Raw genomic sequence first — 18,754 nt, 5'->3', positions numbered from 1 at the left:
TTGAAATGCTTAGCTGTATAAGCTTCTAACAACCCAAGCAGTAAAATAATATGCTCTAGCAATTTGTTTGGATCATAACATTTAAGGGCTTTGATATGCTAATGGCTTATTTTCTAAGATCAAAGCTCTTCGGGAAGCTGCAATAAGGATCACAGGCTATATAAAATGTTATTTGGAAGGTCTAATGCATGCATTCTGCTTTCTAGTACAATTTGATGGAAAGATGTTGCATATGCAAGGTGAATGCTGCTCTAAGTGTTTGCATAACCAATTGGACACCTTGCATCCCTCTGGTCTTCTTGAATGTTTAGCTGTGATCATACTGCTTCTCAAAAGCAGTCAGACGGTTGGATGTGGTGTGTTACCAGGGATTCTTAAATCATTTTCCAGGTGTTTGGAACTCAACCTTGTAGGCTCTAAGGGTACATGTCCTAGCTCTTAAAATTTCTTGTGTCTATTCTAGATACTAAACCTTTTCGCCAGGTAAAACTCATAATTTAAAGTTAGGCTTGTTGAAAGTTTTATGAGCCTCCAAAATTTGTACATATCTAAATATGCTGAAGTGTCCGGTGCTATTTTGTTTTAACAACACTCTAATCCAAAAATGATTTTATTTAGTATAAGAAGTTTGAATGCGGAGTGATGAATGATTAGACATTGTTTGAAACTTTTGAGTTTTCTTAAAAATTAGCGTGTCTGCTTTAATGTTCTAATCCAAAAATGATTTTATTTAGTATAAGAAGATGGATGCGGAGTGATGAATGATTAGACATTGTTTGAAACTTTTGAGTTTTCTTATAAATTAGTGTGTCTGCTTTAATGTCATCGTTAAAGCTATTTGTAATAAAGAAACTGCACTTTCTTCTGTGATTTGTTTTTGTTTTTCTTTTTAATACCTTGATGATTTCTTGGGGTTTGGATCACTGCTGGTTTTGAGGGCTGATATACAGATACAAAATGGGCGTATTTGAGACTTCAGGGCTGAAATTCATTTTCTGTATTTTATTGGCCCAGAAATTTGGACCTTGGAGAAGAAGGATTTCATTTGTATATTTGTCAACATGCTATAGTTTTTAATGCCAATATGTCAAAGAGTTACTTTAGATAGGGAACAAGATCTCATAAGATCTTGCATGTTAATGAGTGTCTAGGCTTGCGGAATTGTTTACACAAGCCACTAATGTTTTTACGGTATACCTTTAGAAGAAAGATCTGCTAAGTTGCCAGTTATAGTATAAGATCTTGTAATAATATATATATGTGTGTGTGTGTGTGTGTATTGGTTTAGATAAGCTTTCAGCTTTCAGACATCGCTGCAACTGATGTTATGAGGTACTTTTCAGTTGCATATTTTAAGCTTTAAGCTTTTGGACTTCTGTGCACGTGATATTACTAATAAGGTCTTTTCCTGCTATAGATTGATGGTTGTGTTTCACCAAGTACAACTTATCATTGAGTTGAGTAAATCTGATAAAAGGAATCGTGGTTACATGTTTACATGCGCAAGAATCTACTCAATTCAAAGGATCAAGATATAATCGAAATGTTGGTTATGTTTCACATACCTTAGAGGCAAATCACCAGAGAAATTCATAAGTTCATATAACTGCTTCTTTTTGTAAGAAACGGGATCCAGAAGTTTGACAATCTGATATATTTGTGTCCAGAAGTTTGAAATTCATATGATATTTGACAATCTGATATATTTGTATATTTCATTCCAGATGAATTTCTGATACTATTTTATTTTTGCTGTTGTCAGGAGCAACATTATCTGTGATAACAAACATATGATTGTTGGACTTTCTGATGGATCATTGTATAATATATCATGGAAGGGAGAGGTAATGTGAATGTAACAGTTCCTCCATGTCTTTCAAATGCACATTGAAGAAGCATATTTGTAGCTTAGGTGCTGAATTCATTTTTTAGCACCATTATAAAATGCTATGTCTATTCCCTTTCTACTTGCTTAACATGATGTTAATGGAGATTGGAAAGCATCCAGAAACCCGCATCTCCCTCTCAAAAAGGTTCAATCAGGTTATCATTTAACTTATTCTGTGATGCAGTTTTGTGGGTTTGTTGATCTTGACATTTCACTCTCTGATGGAAGTAGAGCTGATAAATTGTCTCATTCTTTGGATAATGGTCTTCCTTCTAATGGAGCACAAGGTGTTTCTCTGCCCATGAATTATATGAGGAAGAAGTCTGCTATTGTGCACATGGAGTTTTCCTTCTCACTGAGGTTACTGTTTTTGCTCTTTTGTGATGGACAACTTGTGTCATGTTCTGTAAGTAAGAAAGGATTAAAGCAAGCTGATTTAATTAAAGTTGAAAAGAAGCTGGCATCTGGTTATGCTGTATGTGCCTCAGTTGCTTCAGAGCAACAAATTCTTGCTGTGGGTACAAAAAGGGGAGATGTTGAATTGTATGACCTCACAGATTCTGCTTCCCTTGTTCGTGTTGTTTCTTTATATGACTGGGGGTAAGTGCTCTGCTTTAAATTGCACGGAATAACACTTATTTGCTGCAAACCTTCTCCTTCGACAATCAGGCTGTCTCGAGCAACTGCGTTCAACATTATAACTTCGTACTTTTTGTATGATCTTCTAGGCGTTCATCAGCTCAACTTCCACAACCTAAACATTCAAGATGAAATCTAAACTTGTTTGCTTTTCATATTTACAATGCCTGTATAATTACAGCTTCTTTCCAGTACTACTAATTTTTCCCTCAAATTCCTGTATAATATAGCTCCATTTTCTACCGCTAATTTTCATTCTTACCAATATTACTAGCTAAACGTTAATTGGGCATGTATACCACCGCGCATAGCGCGGTGCTACCACCTAGTTTAAACCAAATGGCTGCACGAAGGTCACTTGTTCAGGATCAATTGCTTGAGCCATGCTAGCATCACTTGAGCCGATCTTTTTTTTTTTTTGGGTTAGAAATTTTGTCTCCATAAATAACAAAAAATAAATTTCTACTTTGGGGATTATTATCAATTTTTAAGTTTGGGTTAACAAAAAGTCTTGGATATATGGTACCTGTACAAATAAGGGACAGAGGAGACATAGACTACTTTGGAGACAGGATTTTAAGCCCTAAGGTGATATGTATTGAGAGCCTACATGGAAAAGATAGTTGGAAATGGGTCTATAGCATGATAGTGGATGAGACCAAGGTAGAAGGAAGAAAGAAGGTGGTGGGATAGGAGTTGTGATTCATAAGGGTTAGAGCTAAATTTACTTAACAATATTAAATTTACTTCACAAAAATTTTAAATTTATATTTTATTATCATTTTATGATATTAGATTTATGTAACAATATTAGTTTCATATTTCTATTTTACTTATTAATTTATTTAACAATCTATATCTATATCTATATGTATTAGATAGTAGGTCTTTGACGAGGAACTTCCACAAGTGTTAGAAATCTAAATCCTTTTTTATTATAATTTTAGATTTATTTTAATTTAATAACACTTATCTTCTCTTTATCCCTTTCCACTCCTCAATTTATATGATCCACTAACCCACAAAACCTCAATTTACGTGACCCACTAACCCACAAAATTAAAATTTCTAAATTTTAACTAACAGATAATAATCACCCCTGCAAAATGATATTTGTAAATTTCAATTCACGTTTCACATTTACCATTGATACTTACCACATTACTGATAACAATACTCACACTTACCACATCATAATTATTCACAAAACGATGATCACTAATCTATTTTACCCATTTCATTTGTCATTAAACAAATTAAATATAGCGAAAAAAAAAACTATGTATCATACTCTCACCATGGATGAATCCCACTTACAAACGTTTCAATCAGTGATAAAACCAAGATTTTTCCTAGAGGGGCTAAAATTTTTTCCTAACATAATTATTTTTATAAGTTATGTCCAAATAATTTTCATTTATTTAAATAAATGACACCCAAAAATATCAAATTTTAATTTTAAGTATAAAGGATTGTAAAAAATAAATAACATTTTTTAAAAAATAAGTTCAAAGGTAGTTAATTCACACACACATGCACACATATATACATATATATACATATATATATATTCTCATAATATAAATTAAAATTGTAAAAAATTTAGGATGGTTAACTTTATTTTACACAAATATTTACACAATATAAATTAAAAATTTTAAAACGTAGGGGGGTGGGACTATGACCCCCATTAGCCCCCCATTGGTTCCATCATTGATTTTAATGGCGTCATAATTTCAAACTTGCAAGATTACAATTGAAAAAACAACAGATCAGAAAACGAATCTTACACTATAGTGATCCCATTGAAATATTTTTAAAAAGTTCAGTAAATTCACTTTCAAGAAATAGAAGTCTCATTGAACATTTTTTTTGTAGTATAAACTCCACAAAATTCAATAGGATTAATTAAACCACCAATATTGGTTTCCATATTAAGAGTTAATTAATGTAAAAAATGTTCGCATTTTTGTACAAAATTATCAAACCGACTGCATAATGTTTGTAAGTATTTCATTTTGAAATAATAATTTTCATCTATTTAAATATATGACATCTAAAACTATCAAATTTTAACTTTAATTATAATGGCATGTAAAAAATAAATAACTTTTAAAAAAACTAATTCAAATGTAGTTAATTCACACGTACACAAACACACACACATATACATATATATATATATATATATATATATTCATAATATAAACTAAAATTGTATAAAATTAGGAGAACCAACTTATTTTACACAAATATTTACACAATATGAATTAAAAATTTTTAAAACTTGGGAGAGGGGACTATGGGCCCCATTAGCCCCCATTGGTTTAATCATTGATTTCAATGGTGTCTTAATTCCAAACCTGCAAGATTACAAAGAAAGAAAATAATTAATCACAAAACGAACCTTACATCATAATGATCCCACTGAAATATTTTAAAAAGATTCAGCAAGTTCACTTCCAATAAATATAAGTCTCGCTGAACATTTTTTTGTAGTATGAACTCCACAAAATTTAATAGAATTAATTAAACCACAAATATTAATTTTCATACTAAAAGTTGACTGATAGAGCGGTTATTTGGCACATTTTGCACTGTTGTTTCGCCCTAATTTTGGCTACTTACTGTGCTAAGTATTGAGGTTTTACTCAAATTTCATATTTGTGCGAATTATAGGTGATTGGCGTTAAAAGTAGTCTCTTGAGGCAAATTACCAGAAGACCCTTCATCTCAGGGCGTGCCCACGCCAGAAAAGGTAGATGTTACCGAAAGCCGGAAGGGTTAACTAGTGAATTGGGTCCACGTGAGTCCGGAGCATAGGATCAAAGCCCCAAAAAGAGGAAACTTTGTACCAGACGTTTCTTTCTAAAGCTTCAGACGTTTCTTTCTTTTCTCCTGACGGTGCACTACAAAAAGGGAATCTACACGCGGATTGAGGAAGAGTTTTCGGGAGGAGTCCTTTTTCTTTTAGAGTTTCTTTCCTGCTCAAGAGACATTAGCTTTAGTTTTCCATTTTTGGCAGCCGTCAGACGTCGTAGACTTTTTCCTCCCTTTTGGCTTTTACGCTTTAGCCTTTTTTGACTCTTGATTCGGCTCTATACAAATTCTCGTGGGTTTTGTGTTGAACTTTGGGCTTCAGTACGAACATCAACGCATAGACAAGGAAGACTTTTTCCTTTTTCTCTCTTCGGTATTTCATCGTTCCAGATTCTGTGATGTTTGTGCGGATGGAACCAATTAACCCACGTGTGATTGATACGATGAGGAGCGGCTAAGTGTCTCCTTTACCCAAAGGTTAAAGCGAAGGCGCGGTCCATAATATCTGTGAGATCTAATCGAATCTTCATTATTTCTTCCAATTTATTGCTATTCGTACGTTTCCTGAATTAATTACTCATGGGTATTTGATTAATTAAATATCAACGGCCGGGTATTTGATTTAATTTAATAGCATACTGCCACGTTAATTAAATAGAATCCGTAATTGTTCATTTAGTTAACACCCCGTGGCAACCACCATAATTGGCTTTATGATGGGGAAACGTAAGATCTAATTTAAATAAACTCTCTTAGCGTGTTTATTGGTTAGGGTTGGGTTCTTCTAGCTTTAATGCAATTGGGTAATTAAATTCCTATGGTCGTACCTAGGGTTGTTATCTGGTTAGAGAAGCAGTCAATGGTCGTACCTTGACTGTCGAAAAAGTAAGGAAGAACTGATTGTCAAAGCTTGTTGATAACTATAACCACCCTAGTGATAAATGAATGAAATATCTTTGCATCGATGATCATTTAATTGGACCGTTCCTGAGCAGTTGATCCTTTGGGTAAAATTATATTAATTGCTATATTTAGGAAAGTGTACTTGTTGAGTTAGCTCTTGAATTTTATTTATTTATTTCATCTTTATTTTCATCCCATTAATTATCCCCCGATTTCATTCTTTTGATTTGGAAAGAAATAATTTTCGACCCGCTCCCTGTGGAATCGACCTTGCTTGCCATTGTACGCAAAACTAATATTTTTATAGACAAATTTGGTATATCGGATCAAGCAAACTCTTCGGGAATAGGGTGAATCAAGTAACCCATTGCACACCTAGGGTCCCTACTCCAGTACTTGGATTTGTTCTATAATTATTTGTGGTGGTAATTAGGACTCTTTAGTAATTATTATTGCACAGGTTCGGCACTTGTCAATTTTTGGCGCCGTTGCCGGGGAGCTGGCGTGTAGATTATTTGTTTCTTTTCAAATTCAGCTTTTATTTTGTTTTATTCTATTCTTCTTGGTATTTTTGCTAGTTTATGCCCCGTTCTTTTCGCATAGGTGAATTGGTATACGATCCTGAGGTTGAGAAGGCAGCGCGTAGGAGGAGGCAAAAGATCAAAAGACGAAAAGAAGGGTACTTATTTATTGCAAACGAATCAGTAGAAGACGAAATAAGCATGGCTAACACCCAAACATTAAGGGAGCTGGCTGCCCCGGAACTGACTCACCAGCCCTTATGCATCACATTCCCCACTTTGGCTGAGAATACGACTTTCGAACTGAAGTCAGGGTTGATTCACCTCTTACCTTCTTTCCATGGTCTCTCTGGTGAAGAACCCCACAAACACGTTAAGGAGTTCGAGGTGGTTTGCTCTAGTATGAAACCTCCTGGGGTCACTGAAGAGCAAATTAGACTGAGAGCCTTTTCGTTCTCTCTCAAGGATGCAGCTAAAGATTGACTGTACTACCAACCAGCAGGTAGTATTACCATATGGGCACAGTTGAAAAAGAAGTTTTTGGAAAAATTCTTCCCTGCATCCCAGGCTGTGAGTTTGAGGAAGGAAATCTGCAGCATTAAACAGTATCCCGGGGAGTCCTTATATGAATATTGGGAAAGGTTTAACAAATTGTGCACTAGATGCCCGCAGCATCAAATTAGTGAACAACTGTTAATCCAATACTTCTATGAAGGACTCCAATCAACTGATAGGAGTATCATTGACGCTGCGAGTGGGGGAGCACTGGCAAACAAGACACCGAAGGAAGCATGGGAGCTTATCGAAGCCATGGCAGAGAACTCTCAACAATTTGGCTTCCGTGAGAGCAACCCTACCCGTAGAGTCAATGAGGTAGAGACTTCATCCATACAGCAACAACTGTCAGAGTTGACGTCTGTTGTTAGGTAATTAGCCATGAGAGACACGCCGCGAGCGAAAGTATGTGGAATTTGTACGAGTATGGACCATTGCATGGACACGTGCCCTATTCTGCACGAGGACGGGGCGGAACAAGTAAACATGGCCGGAGGCGTGCCCGCACCTCGTAGGCAGTATGACCCGTACTCCAATATGTACAACCCGAGCTGGAGGGACCATCCCAATCTTAGTTATGGGAACAGGCAACAAAATTAATTCCCGAATCGTCCACCAGGATTCCACCAGCCATGGCAAGCAAAATCTCAACCCTCGTCCTCCAATTCAGGGAGCTCCCTGGAGGATATTGTCAAAAGTCTGGCCACGACTACTACTCAGCTCCAACAGGAGATCAGATCCTTGGCCGCAAATACCGCGCAGCTCCAGCAGGACACCAAAGCGGACAGGAAGGACCAAGATGCCCGAATAAGCCAACTGGCAACTGCCATCAATCGCCTGGAGTCCCACGTCTATGGGAAATTGCCATCGCAACCTGAGGTAAACCCCAGAAATGTAAGTGCCATGACATTAAGGAGTGGCAAGGAGGTGAAGGGATCTAAGTTGACGATTTCGAAAAGCAAATGTGAGGAGCAGATAGAAAAGGGAATTGAAGAGGAAGGGCGCATTCGCGAAGAGCCTAAGGTAACATCTATTTCTTCGATCCCTATTAAATCTAATCTAGCTCCTTTTCCTTGCAGGTTGGAAAAGACAAAGAGGGCAGAAAAGAAAAAAGAAATCCTGGATGTCTTCAGCAAAATTCAAGTAAACATCCCCCTATTGGAAGCGATCAAGCAGGTACCCAAGTACGCAAAGTTCTTGAAAGACTTGTGCGTTATCAAAAAAAAGCTAAGGGGTGATGAGAGAGTGATGGTAGGAGAGAATGTATCAGCTGTACTTCAAAGAAAATTCCCACCCAAATACGGGGATCCAGGTATGTTTACTATTCCCTGTAAAATTGGTCATTCTAGTATCAAAAATACCATGATAGATTTAGGGCTTCTATTAATGTGATGCTTAAATCAATCTATGATTCCCTAAATTTAGGACCTTTAAAAGAAACGGGGATAATAATTCAATTGGCTGATCGTACATGTGCTTATCCGGATGGGATAGTTGAGGATGTTTTAGTGCAAGTAGATTGATTAATTTTTCCTGCTGATTTTTATGTGCTTTACATGGACGATAGAAGTGCCCCAAATCCATCACCCATTATATTAGGAAGGCCATTCTTGAGTACTGCCCAAACTAAAATTGATGTTAGTAAGGGTACTCTCACGATGAAATTTGATGGAGAAATAGTCCACTTTAATATTTTTGATACAATGAAACATCCTGTTAATTCTCATTCTGTGTTTACTATTTATACTACTAATCTCTCTGTGCAAGAATTTTCTGAGTTTGCTTGTAGGGGTAAATTCAAAATTGCTTCGAACAAGTACCATAGGATGAAAGCAATTCATGAGGTGAAAATGGAGAGAAAATTTAGGAAAAAGGTTGCACTCAATGGCCATATGGATCCCGGAGGAGGCCATCAATTACAAGAAAAATTCAATTACATCCAGACTAAAGAGTGGTGCTATGTCTAGCTAAAGATATTAAAGAAAGGCGCTGCTTGAGAGGCAACCCAAGGACTACAGTATTAGTTGTTGTCATTTTTCGTACTTTATGATTTTTCAATTCTATTTTTCTATTTTAACTGTTTATGTGGTAGTGGACAGAAGACTGGCAGTTCTAAGGCGTGCCCACGCCTTGACAAAAATATTCTTTTGAGCAGCAGTATAATGCGTTGGTCAGAAGACCAGGTCCTCCAAGGCGTGCTCACGCCTTCCAACCCCTCCGATAACGAAAAAAAAAAAAAACTTCGATCAAGACCCTACTTTTTCCACTTTCCCTTCTTCCTTGACTAGTCTTGGACAATCCCTTCCAAATTTCATTTGCCTAAAGCTCCAATAATTCTTCTCCCAGTCTTGACCAAGCCGCCGCCTCCTATCACACCCACCGCTGTCCGCCGCCTTGGAATTTCACCTTGCGCCGCCACCCTCCACCGCCAACGACCACGTGCGGCAGCCGCTACCCACGCCGCCCGCCGTCCGCCTCGCGGAAGCACCAAGGCTGTGGGCCCTATAGCGCGCCAGATCTGCAGCACACCTGCACCACACAGTCCTCCCCGCGCGCGACAGCAGCCCAGCCCGCAATCTCCAGCGCACGCGACCCAGTCGCTGGCCCAGCAGCGCACGGTCCTCCACTCTCGCACGCACGCTCGCGCGCGACAGGCGCGCAACCTTGCGCCCCAGCTCACCCAGGCGCGCGACAGCTCGCGCGACCCTCAGGCAGCAGCCCCAACAGTGCGCATCCTCCAGCGACCCAGCGCGCGCAACCTACCTGTGCGCCTGCTCCAGTCGCGCACTCCCACTCGGCCAGCAGCCCATTCCGTGGGCGCAGCACGACCAGCAGCAGCACAGCGTGCGCGACTTGCCCAGTTCCACCGCCACGCCCAGCCATCTGCACGAGTGCCCTGCTCCTCTCAGCCCGCGCGTAGCCTCAGCCAGTGCGCGGCCTTCCTCACCTCCGCGCACGCGACAGCAGCCCCTGCGCGCCTGCTCCCTCTCGCCGTGCGGTGCTACCACGACCTCCTCCAGCGTGGACCAAAGTGTAACAGTGGTACCCTTATTTGTCTCTCTTGTTGAATTGGTGACTTCGATTTGAGATTTTTATTGCTGAATTATTTGACTCCTGTCGGGTTGACATACTGATTGGTATTATCGGTGGACCATTGGGTTGTTGTCTGAAAGTGAGAGCCCTCATATATGCCTTTCATTCATTATCTATTTTGGGACATCTGTGGGCTCTGGTGACCTAATATTGGGTCCACGTGGTCAGAAACTCGCCGATTGTTGACTCTTATTGACTGTTGTTGCCAATTTTGAGGTGTTGGTGCTATTTTCTTTATTGTTGTCTGCCACGTGACGCCAGTGGGAAATTCTTGTGTTTGTTGACTCGTCGTCGGTTGTTGGGGTAATTGTGTTCCCTCTTTGCTATTGGACGACTGACGATTGAATATTAATTGTTAATTGTGGTCTCATATCTGCTTTTGGTTGGTTGATTGATTGCCTCTGTGCCTGTTTACACTCTTCCTGTGGTCACCGAATGCCGCCGAAACAGTCAACAACTGCTGGGCCATTTGGGTCCCAACCTCGTAAGAGACGAGCCCCGGTTCAACCCCCCATTCGGTCCCGTTTGGGCCTGAATAAAAGCACCATGTCTCCTGGGGAGTGGGGGGAACTGGTCACTAATCTTACAAGGGCCCAACAGGACCGGTTTAATAGCTTGGTGCACCGTCCTTTTGCTCCTTGTAAGTGCTTTCATGCCCCAACCCTGGACCATTTGCAAATTGCACGAGAGGTTGAACAGTTGTTCTCCGCAATAGGCTGGCAAAAGTATCTAATCATTAACTACCCCACGTTTGAGAAGCTGTGTTGTGAATTCTACTCCTCTTTCGAGTTCATCAGAAATGAATACATCACGTTGGATGAGCCGGAGATTATTCAGTTCAGATTAAAAGGCACCCAGTACAGTATATCCATTAATGAGTTTAATCTGACTTTGGGATTTGTCAGTGAGGATACCATTGCATCCGGAGCGTATATTAACAGTGCTTGTGACTACACCAGACCGTTTTCTACTGAGTATATTGACATTTGGAGGGAGTGGTCCACGGATCGGCAACTTTACAATCCGAGTCAATCCAAGGCCTCTCAACTGAAGGATCCGGTCTTGAAGGTCATCCACAGGTTCTTGGCTCACAATTTCTCGGGGCGGAAGGATTCCTCCGGCACCCTTACCAAAGCGGAATTTTATTTCCTTTGGTGCATGCGCAACAACGTTAAGGTTAATTTTGGATGTTGGGTAGCCACTCAAATGCAATCAGTCATTCAAAAGCGCAATAAACCGATCATTCTGGGCTCACTCATTACCCACTTGGCCATTCGACTGGGATTGCTAGATCTCGACAAAGAGCACAACTTCGCTCTAACTCAGGAAATTGAGCCACTGGATTTGCTTAGTTTGGAGCGGATGGGGGTCATTTTCAAAGTAGGAGATGACTATCAGTTTATGCCCCCTGGTGAGGGCGGGCCACGGCCTCGGGTACCTCCGACTGCACCTCCACTGACTCTCCACCCCATCCGGATCAGGCGGGTCCGTCCTGCTCTCATACTCCTCCTGCTTGGGACCCCCGCTACCAGGACCTCCAAGATTCTTTTGATGAGCTCAACACCCAGGTGTCGAGATTAGATGGCCGTTTTGAGGCGCTACAGGTCTTCGCCCCCATTCAGGCAGAGAATCAGACGGCCTTCTTCGCTCACATTGGATTCACCCCGCCTCACCCCCCTCCGCCTTAGTATCTCGTTTTCCCTCCCCGGTGGTCAGGGAAGTTTCTCTTCTTTTCTCCTAATATTTTATTTGTCTTTTCTACATTGAGGACAATGTAGGTCTTAGGTGTGGGGGGAGTGGCTTCCATTATTTCTTTTTTCTTTGTTACTCTAAAAAAAATGAAAAAAAATGGGAAAAATGAAACAAAAATGAAAACATTGTCGTTAGTCGGCTTTTTTTTGTTTATTTCTATACTTGTTAATGCTGGGGCATGTTGCTGTGATGAATGACACAATCAAAGTAAGTGGGTATGTGGGTAAATATACTAGCTATGCATTTTGTTTTCCCTTGGCAGTGTTGTTGAGTGTTGAATACACTGGACTTGACCCATTCTTGGAACTTTTGAGAGCTTTTGGGCCTTATATGAGTACATTATTCTTGTTTCGCTCTATTCTTGTTTGATTGAGTGAATATCACACATGGTATTGGCATTCTAGAACTTGCTATTTTGTACATCTCGAGACCACATTTTGTTGAATTGGATGCATTTGAAATGATAAGGGCATTTAGAATTAAACCTCCTTTAACTTCCTAAAAACCATGTCTTCATCTTGTCTCCCAATAGTAAACCAATTTGAGTTTTATCCGTCGAGTTTGTTTGTTAGCCATGTTGATAATCCAAGACCTCTTTAGACTTTCTTTTTCACTCCTGTGTTGTCAAGGGATGTCTAAATTCCATCATTTGTGCAAGGCAAATAATCTGGGGTTGCAAGTGTTGTTAGAGTAGGAGCAATATGATACTATCCTTGTGAAAAGGGGAGAAATCGGCAATAAGCCAGTGATCAGAAGACTCTATCTTACAGGGCGTGCCCACGCCTTACAAGACATTCTCCCCTCAAAAAAAAAAAAAGAAAGAGACCTCGTGAACAGAAGACTATGGGCTACAAGGCGTGCCCACGCCTTGCAAGCCGTTTTTTCTCCAAAAAAAAATAAAATTTTCTGCGGCGCTTGCACAGTCTGTACAGTAGGTGAGACTGTCTTGTTTGTGGAATTCCTCCGGTGAAGCATTGTGGTTATATGGTGGGTTTCGGACATTCTCTTGACACAATCCCTTATCTTTACCTTCTTATCCCGCCTTTCACCTGGACCCCATTACAACCCCACCAAAGTCTCTTTGATTTAAGTATTTAGTTCACTTTTGAGTGGTGGAGATGTGATAAATGTGCAAGCCTATGGTAATGGCAATCTGTGATGTTGATTTGAGCGTTTCTAGTATTTATATATTTTTCTTTGAATTACAACATGTCCAGTGTGTTCTAATTTTGGCAATATTGTCAGGGACCTGAGATGCTTGTGTTAGTATAGACTACTCCATGACATCTGCTCTCTTGGTTGTACTTCTGAGCTCCGAAATGCTTGAGGGCAAGTATTGTCTAGATGTGTGGGGATTTGATAGAGCGGTTATTTGGCACATTTTGCACTGTTATTTCGCCCTAATTTTGGCTACTTACTGTGCTAAGGATTGAGGTTTTATTCATATTTCATATTTGTGCGAATTATAGGTGATTGGCGTTAAAAGTAGTCTCTTGAGGCAAATTACCAGAAAACCCTTCATCTCAGGGCGTGCCCACGCCAGAAAAGGTAGATGTTACCGAAAGCCGGAAGGGCTAACTAGTGAATTGGGTCCACGTGAGCCCGGAGCATAGGATCAAAGCCCCAAAAAGAGGAAACTTTGCACCGGACGTTTCTTTCTAAAGCTTCAGACGTTTCTTTCTTTTCTCCTGACGGCGCACTACAAAAAGGGAATCTACACGCGGATTGAGGAAGAGTTTTCGGGAGGAGTCCTTTTTCTTTTAGAGTTTCTTTCCTGCTCAAGAGACATTAGCTTTAGTTTTCCATTTTTTGGCAGCCGTCAGACGTCGTAGACTTTTTCCTCCCTTTTGGCTTTTACGCTTTAGACTTTTTTGACTCTTGATTCGGCTCTGTACAAATTCTCGTGGGTTTTGTGTTGAACTTTGGGCTTCAGTACGAACATCAACGCATAGACAAGGAAGACTTTTTCCTTTTTCTCTCTTCGGTATTTCATCGTTCCAAATTCTGTGATGTTTGTGCGGATGGAACCAATTAACCCACGTGTGATTGATACGATGAGGAGCGGCTAAGTGTCTCCTTTACCCAAAGGTTAACGCGAAGGCGCGGTCCATAATATCTGTGAGATCTAATCGAATTTTCATTATTTCTTCCAATTTATTACTATTCGTGCGTTTCCTGAATTAATTACTCATGGGTATTTGATTAATTAAATATCAACGGCCAGGTATTTGATTTAATTTAATAGCATACTGCCACGTTAATTAAATAGAATCCGTAATTGTTCATTTAGTTAACACCCCGTGGCAACCACCATAATTGGATTTATGATGGGGAAACGCAAGATCTAATTTAAATAAACCCTCTTAGCGTGTTTATTGGTTAGGGTTGGGTTTTTCTAGCTTTAATGCAATTGGGTAATTAAATTCCTACGGTTGTATCTAGGGTTGTTATCTGGTTAAAGAAGCAGTCAATGGTCGTACATTGACTGTCGAAAAAGTAAGGAAGAACTGATTATCAGAGCTTATTGATAATTATAACCACCCTAGTGATGAATGAATGAAATATCTTTGCATTGATGATCATTTAATTGGACCGTGCCTGAGCAGTTGATCCTTTGGGTCGAATTATATTAATTGCTATATTTAGGAAAGTGTACTTGTTGAGTTAGCTCTTGAATTTTATTTATTTATTTCATCTTTATTTTCATCCCATTAATTATCCCCCGATTTCATTCTTTTGATTTGGAAAGAAATAATTTCCGACCCGCTCCCTGTGCAATCGACCCTGCTTGCCATTGTACGCAAAACTAATATTTTTATAGACAAATCTGGTATATCGGATCAAGCAAACTCTTCGGGAACAGGATGAATCAAGTAACCCATTGCACACCTAGGGTCCCTACTCCAGTACTTGGATTTGTTCTATAATTATTTGTGGTGGTAATTAGGACTCTTTAGTAATTATTATTGCACAGGTTCGACACCTGTCATTGACTGGTGTAAAAAATGTTTCTATCTTTGCACAAGATTATCAAATCGAATGCATAATGTTTGTAAGTATTTTATTTTCAAATCAAATAAAATATGCAATTACATTTATTTCTATTTATATATCATTTATTTTTTAATATAAATTTCTATTATTATTTTAAGATCCATCTTCTGCAAACACGCAATTTTTGAATGATATACAGATTTTGTCATACTTTGAACTATTGTTAGACAAATCATAAATTGTAATTATGTTGGTATAAATTTTTTAACTTTTTTTTAAATTTACCCTCTCTTTTAATTTTAGTCAATAACGTAAGCATTGTACGTAGCACAATTATTCACACTAGTATTTTAGTATCACAAGTATCAGATCTTTATTGTATATAAAACAAAAAAATAAGATTTATCTTATAAGTAAATTTTATATACACTGATAGTGTATACACTATTATCGTTGAAACCATGACACATGTGCAAAAATTGGATTTTAAATTTAAAATTTGCACAATTGTCATTCATCCAAAACTGACAATATAAATATACTGTTAGTGTAGGAAAAATTAGTCCTTATCTTATTTTCCCATGATAATTTTTTTGTCTATTGTTTTTTATGTTCTTAACATGTAGCCTATAGTTTTTCTTTGTAACAGTAATAGTAAAACAAAAGATGTAGCATATGTAAAGTAACATACTCTATCCAAATTTTTTCTTTGTTTTTATTTACAATAATACATTTTAGTATAAATTGATACTATATTAACACTCTCTTGAACTATATCAGCATATTTTAGTATATTTACCTTTTATTATCATATAAATTTTTATTATTTCTTTGAAGATATAAAACAGAATGCTAGTACCAAAATAGAGGAGAGATAGGAAGGATGTGGATAAGATTTGCAATTGAAATTGAAGATTCTGAAACCCTATACCTTTTTGTGGAATTTGTTATCTTAAATTTGGTGCTTAGAAATTCAAATTACAGTTTATTTGAGGATATGGATTTTCATAGAACCATGGAGTTTTCACTAAAGGAAATGATTATGCTTAGTTGGTGCAATTAATTTTTTTTTTTTTTTATATCGTAAGGTAGAGACCCATGAAGACCCAAAACAAGGCCAATCATTTCTAATCTAATAATCTTTCACAACGTTTGTCTAAATATAGTTTAAGTAAATTAACAAAAATTCTTTTAAGTTATCTTTTCGTTCTTAATTATTTAAGAGAACCTCCCAGCTGTATAAGTGGGAATGGGCCACCTGAAAATGACATCTCCATGATGGATAATTAATCTTTCTATCACTAAACTCCACATGAGCCAAGGGGCCAAAGTTTTTGTTTAATTATTTCAAGGACATAAAAGATTACCAAATTAATCAATTGACCAAAAACGCCACAAGCACAAAATGTAGACCACGAGCTGATGGGTTCTCATGAAATTTCCTTAACTTAGTCCTTGACTGTTATTACTCCCGAGTTTAGCGCATCAAGGCCCAGGAAATTACTAGTTACTCACTCTACTCCTACACTATGGGAGACAGAGAGTCCAATAGGACTTGTATGGGGGTTGGGAGTGAACCTCTAATCTAGACAAGTGTATTATTCCACTTTCTGAATTTTTTTGATAATGCACGAGGCAAGATTAAACTCTCAACCTAGTGTGCGGGAAAGCTCTAAAACGCTTTCCCTAACCATTAAACCAAAATGCAATGGTTGGATTATGTTGTTTGATGAAATTTGAAAGTTGAAAGTCGCTTTTCTCTAGACTTTAGGAGAGAAATGTAGAGATGTATAAATAATACTAGATATTTCTAACCAGTGTCTAAGGGCACTTGTCAGATTTACATTATACCCAATGTAATATGTGAACTTATATTGTTAGATTTGAATTTTATCTCATAAACCGTTATTTTGTTGGATTTGGATTTTATCCCACAAATCTTTATTTTATTGAACTAGATGAGCCCAACACACATACTAGCATTTATTATACCTATGAATCTTTTGATTTATTTTGCTCTCACACCCAATTACTTAGTGAAAAATAAAGTCTCGTATTTTTTTATAAATGTAATGACCGGCCTATCTTCTCTTCTTTGTTTATATTCATAAGTATCTAAACTAATGCCAGACTAAGACATTGACGATGACATCCATTCATCCCCAAAAAAAAAATTCCACATCTTGAAGTTGCTTTAATCTTCATGTTCACCTAGATAAGAGGTTGTTATTAATTGCTGATTCATTGTGTGTTGATTTTTTCAGGATGTTTTATGTTGAATTTTTCTTCAGCTGAAAGTATAATGAGTGTGATAGCAACTGATTGCTGGTCTTCCCTTGCACCATATCTTGCAAATGTGGTTTGTCGTCCTCAATATGAGGCCAGCCTTCTAGTTCTCCTGAGACAGTCAAGCAACTACACTGGAATGCTCGCATTAAATGAAACACATGCCAGTTACTGCATTTCAGATCCTTGAAAGTCAAGGTGCCAATGAGAACCTTGACATGATATGCTCAATAATAGGCCTAAGCAATCTTGCTGCAGCTGCGTGCCCTACTGTAGATGTTCATAAGGTTGACAGCGTTCTGGCTTCATTAAGACCTCTAGATACATGTAATAATATTGATACCACTAATGAGTGCTGCAATAGAATTTGCCAGAATTCCATATCAGCTGCAGCTGAAAAACTAGCTTTCAGCAATTATAACATGAAAACGTTGAACAACATTTCCATCTTGCCTGATGAATCAACTAAAGAATTATCAGTGGAACGGGATATATTATTGCTTGAAATGGAAATCTGGAAAAAGCACGCACCTAGAAAGGTTTAAATTGGTAGAGCGAAATCGCATTCTTGGAGTACTATATGACCAAAAATTTTGGCATAATACCCCAAAACAGTTATGTTGGTAATCAAGGAATAGTCGCAAAAAACTGTATCATTGCTCCAGTTACAATCATGTACAGAAAAAACACCATCTAGGTAGGAATAGAAAGCTAAACATGATGAAAAATAGCAACTGTAATACAGCTAAAGAAGAAGCACGTCTTGAAAGGAATTTTTGTACTGGTGGACAAGGCTTCAATTAACACTTGTTTTTGCAACATCACCCCTCTTGCAGTGGCAATTTTGTGGCTACCTATAACCTGAGAAATACTGACAAATAACACTTGATCAGTATAGTCAGAAACACAAAGCTAATTCATCCATGGTACGATCATGTAAATTACTTTGCAATTCTACTAATGTGAAAAATAACGACGCTGAACTCAAAAATAAATAAGAAGAAAGAAGAGAAACTAATGTACTTAAATCCATTTTCCCATCGGAACAACTCAAAAGGTGTTAGCAGTTCTGCACCTCAAGAAAGTTTAAAAAAAAAAAACCTTGAGCTCAATACAAAAAGTGTTAATCTCGATTCCTACACAATAGCAAATTCTATGCTAGTGGAGAAGCAGATCATCTTGGGGAAAAAAATGCTCAAAAGAAGGGGATAGTTGGTAACATTTAAGGAAGGGAAGAAAACACGTACATGAGAACCAGGCAGGATTTTGATCAAACAGGTAGTCTTCAACAAAGAAATGAACT

The 18,754-nt window shown here is 38.2% G+C and overlaps 1 protein-coding gene and 1 non-coding gene across 2 annotated transcripts; one reads left to right on the top strand and one right to left on the bottom strand.

The window, feature by feature from the left end:
- Positions 1-2,066: 2,066 nt before the first annotated feature.
- LOC113771610 lies at positions 2,067-2,762 on the top strand. Its single transcript, XM_027316183.1, has 2 exons — positions 2,067-2,488; positions 2,617-2,762. The coding sequence occupies exons 1-2, from the start codon at positions 2,067-2,069 to the stop codon at positions 2,657-2,659; spliced, it is 465 nt and encodes a 154-aa protein (XP_027171984.1). The 3' UTR covers positions 2,660-2,762.
- Positions 2,763-7,344: 4,582 nt separating this feature from the next.
- LOC113772646 lies at positions 7,345-7,451 on the bottom strand. Its single transcript, XR_003468612.1, has one exon. It is a non-coding gene; the product is annotated as a small nucleolar RNA R71 (small nucleolar RNA).
- Positions 7,452-18,754: the final 11,303 nt, after the last annotated feature.

The sequence above is a fragment of the Coffea eugenioides genome, chromosome 5 (genome assembly GCF_003713205.1).
Source record: "Coffea eugenioides isolate CCC68of chromosome 5, Ceug_1.0, whole genome shotgun sequence".
Classification (NCBI taxonomy): Eukaryota; Viridiplantae; Streptophyta; class Magnoliopsida; order Gentianales; family Rubiaceae; genus Coffea; species Coffea eugenioides.
The sequence above is the reverse complement of the archived record's forward strand: the minus strand, read 5'-3'. Positions and strand labels throughout refer to the sequence as shown.

What these genes read in the sequence shown, in the direction of transcription:
- LOC113771610 (XM_027316183.1), top strand. Translation starts at nt 2,067, where the DNA reads ATGCAGTTTTGTGGGTTTGTTGATCTTGACATTTCACTCTCTGATGGA. An exon ending in GTTTCTTTATATGACTGGGG is followed by an intron (nt 2,489 to 2,616) that starts GTAAGTGCTCTG and finishes ATGATCTTCTAG; the next exon opens with GCGTTCATCAGCTCAACTTC.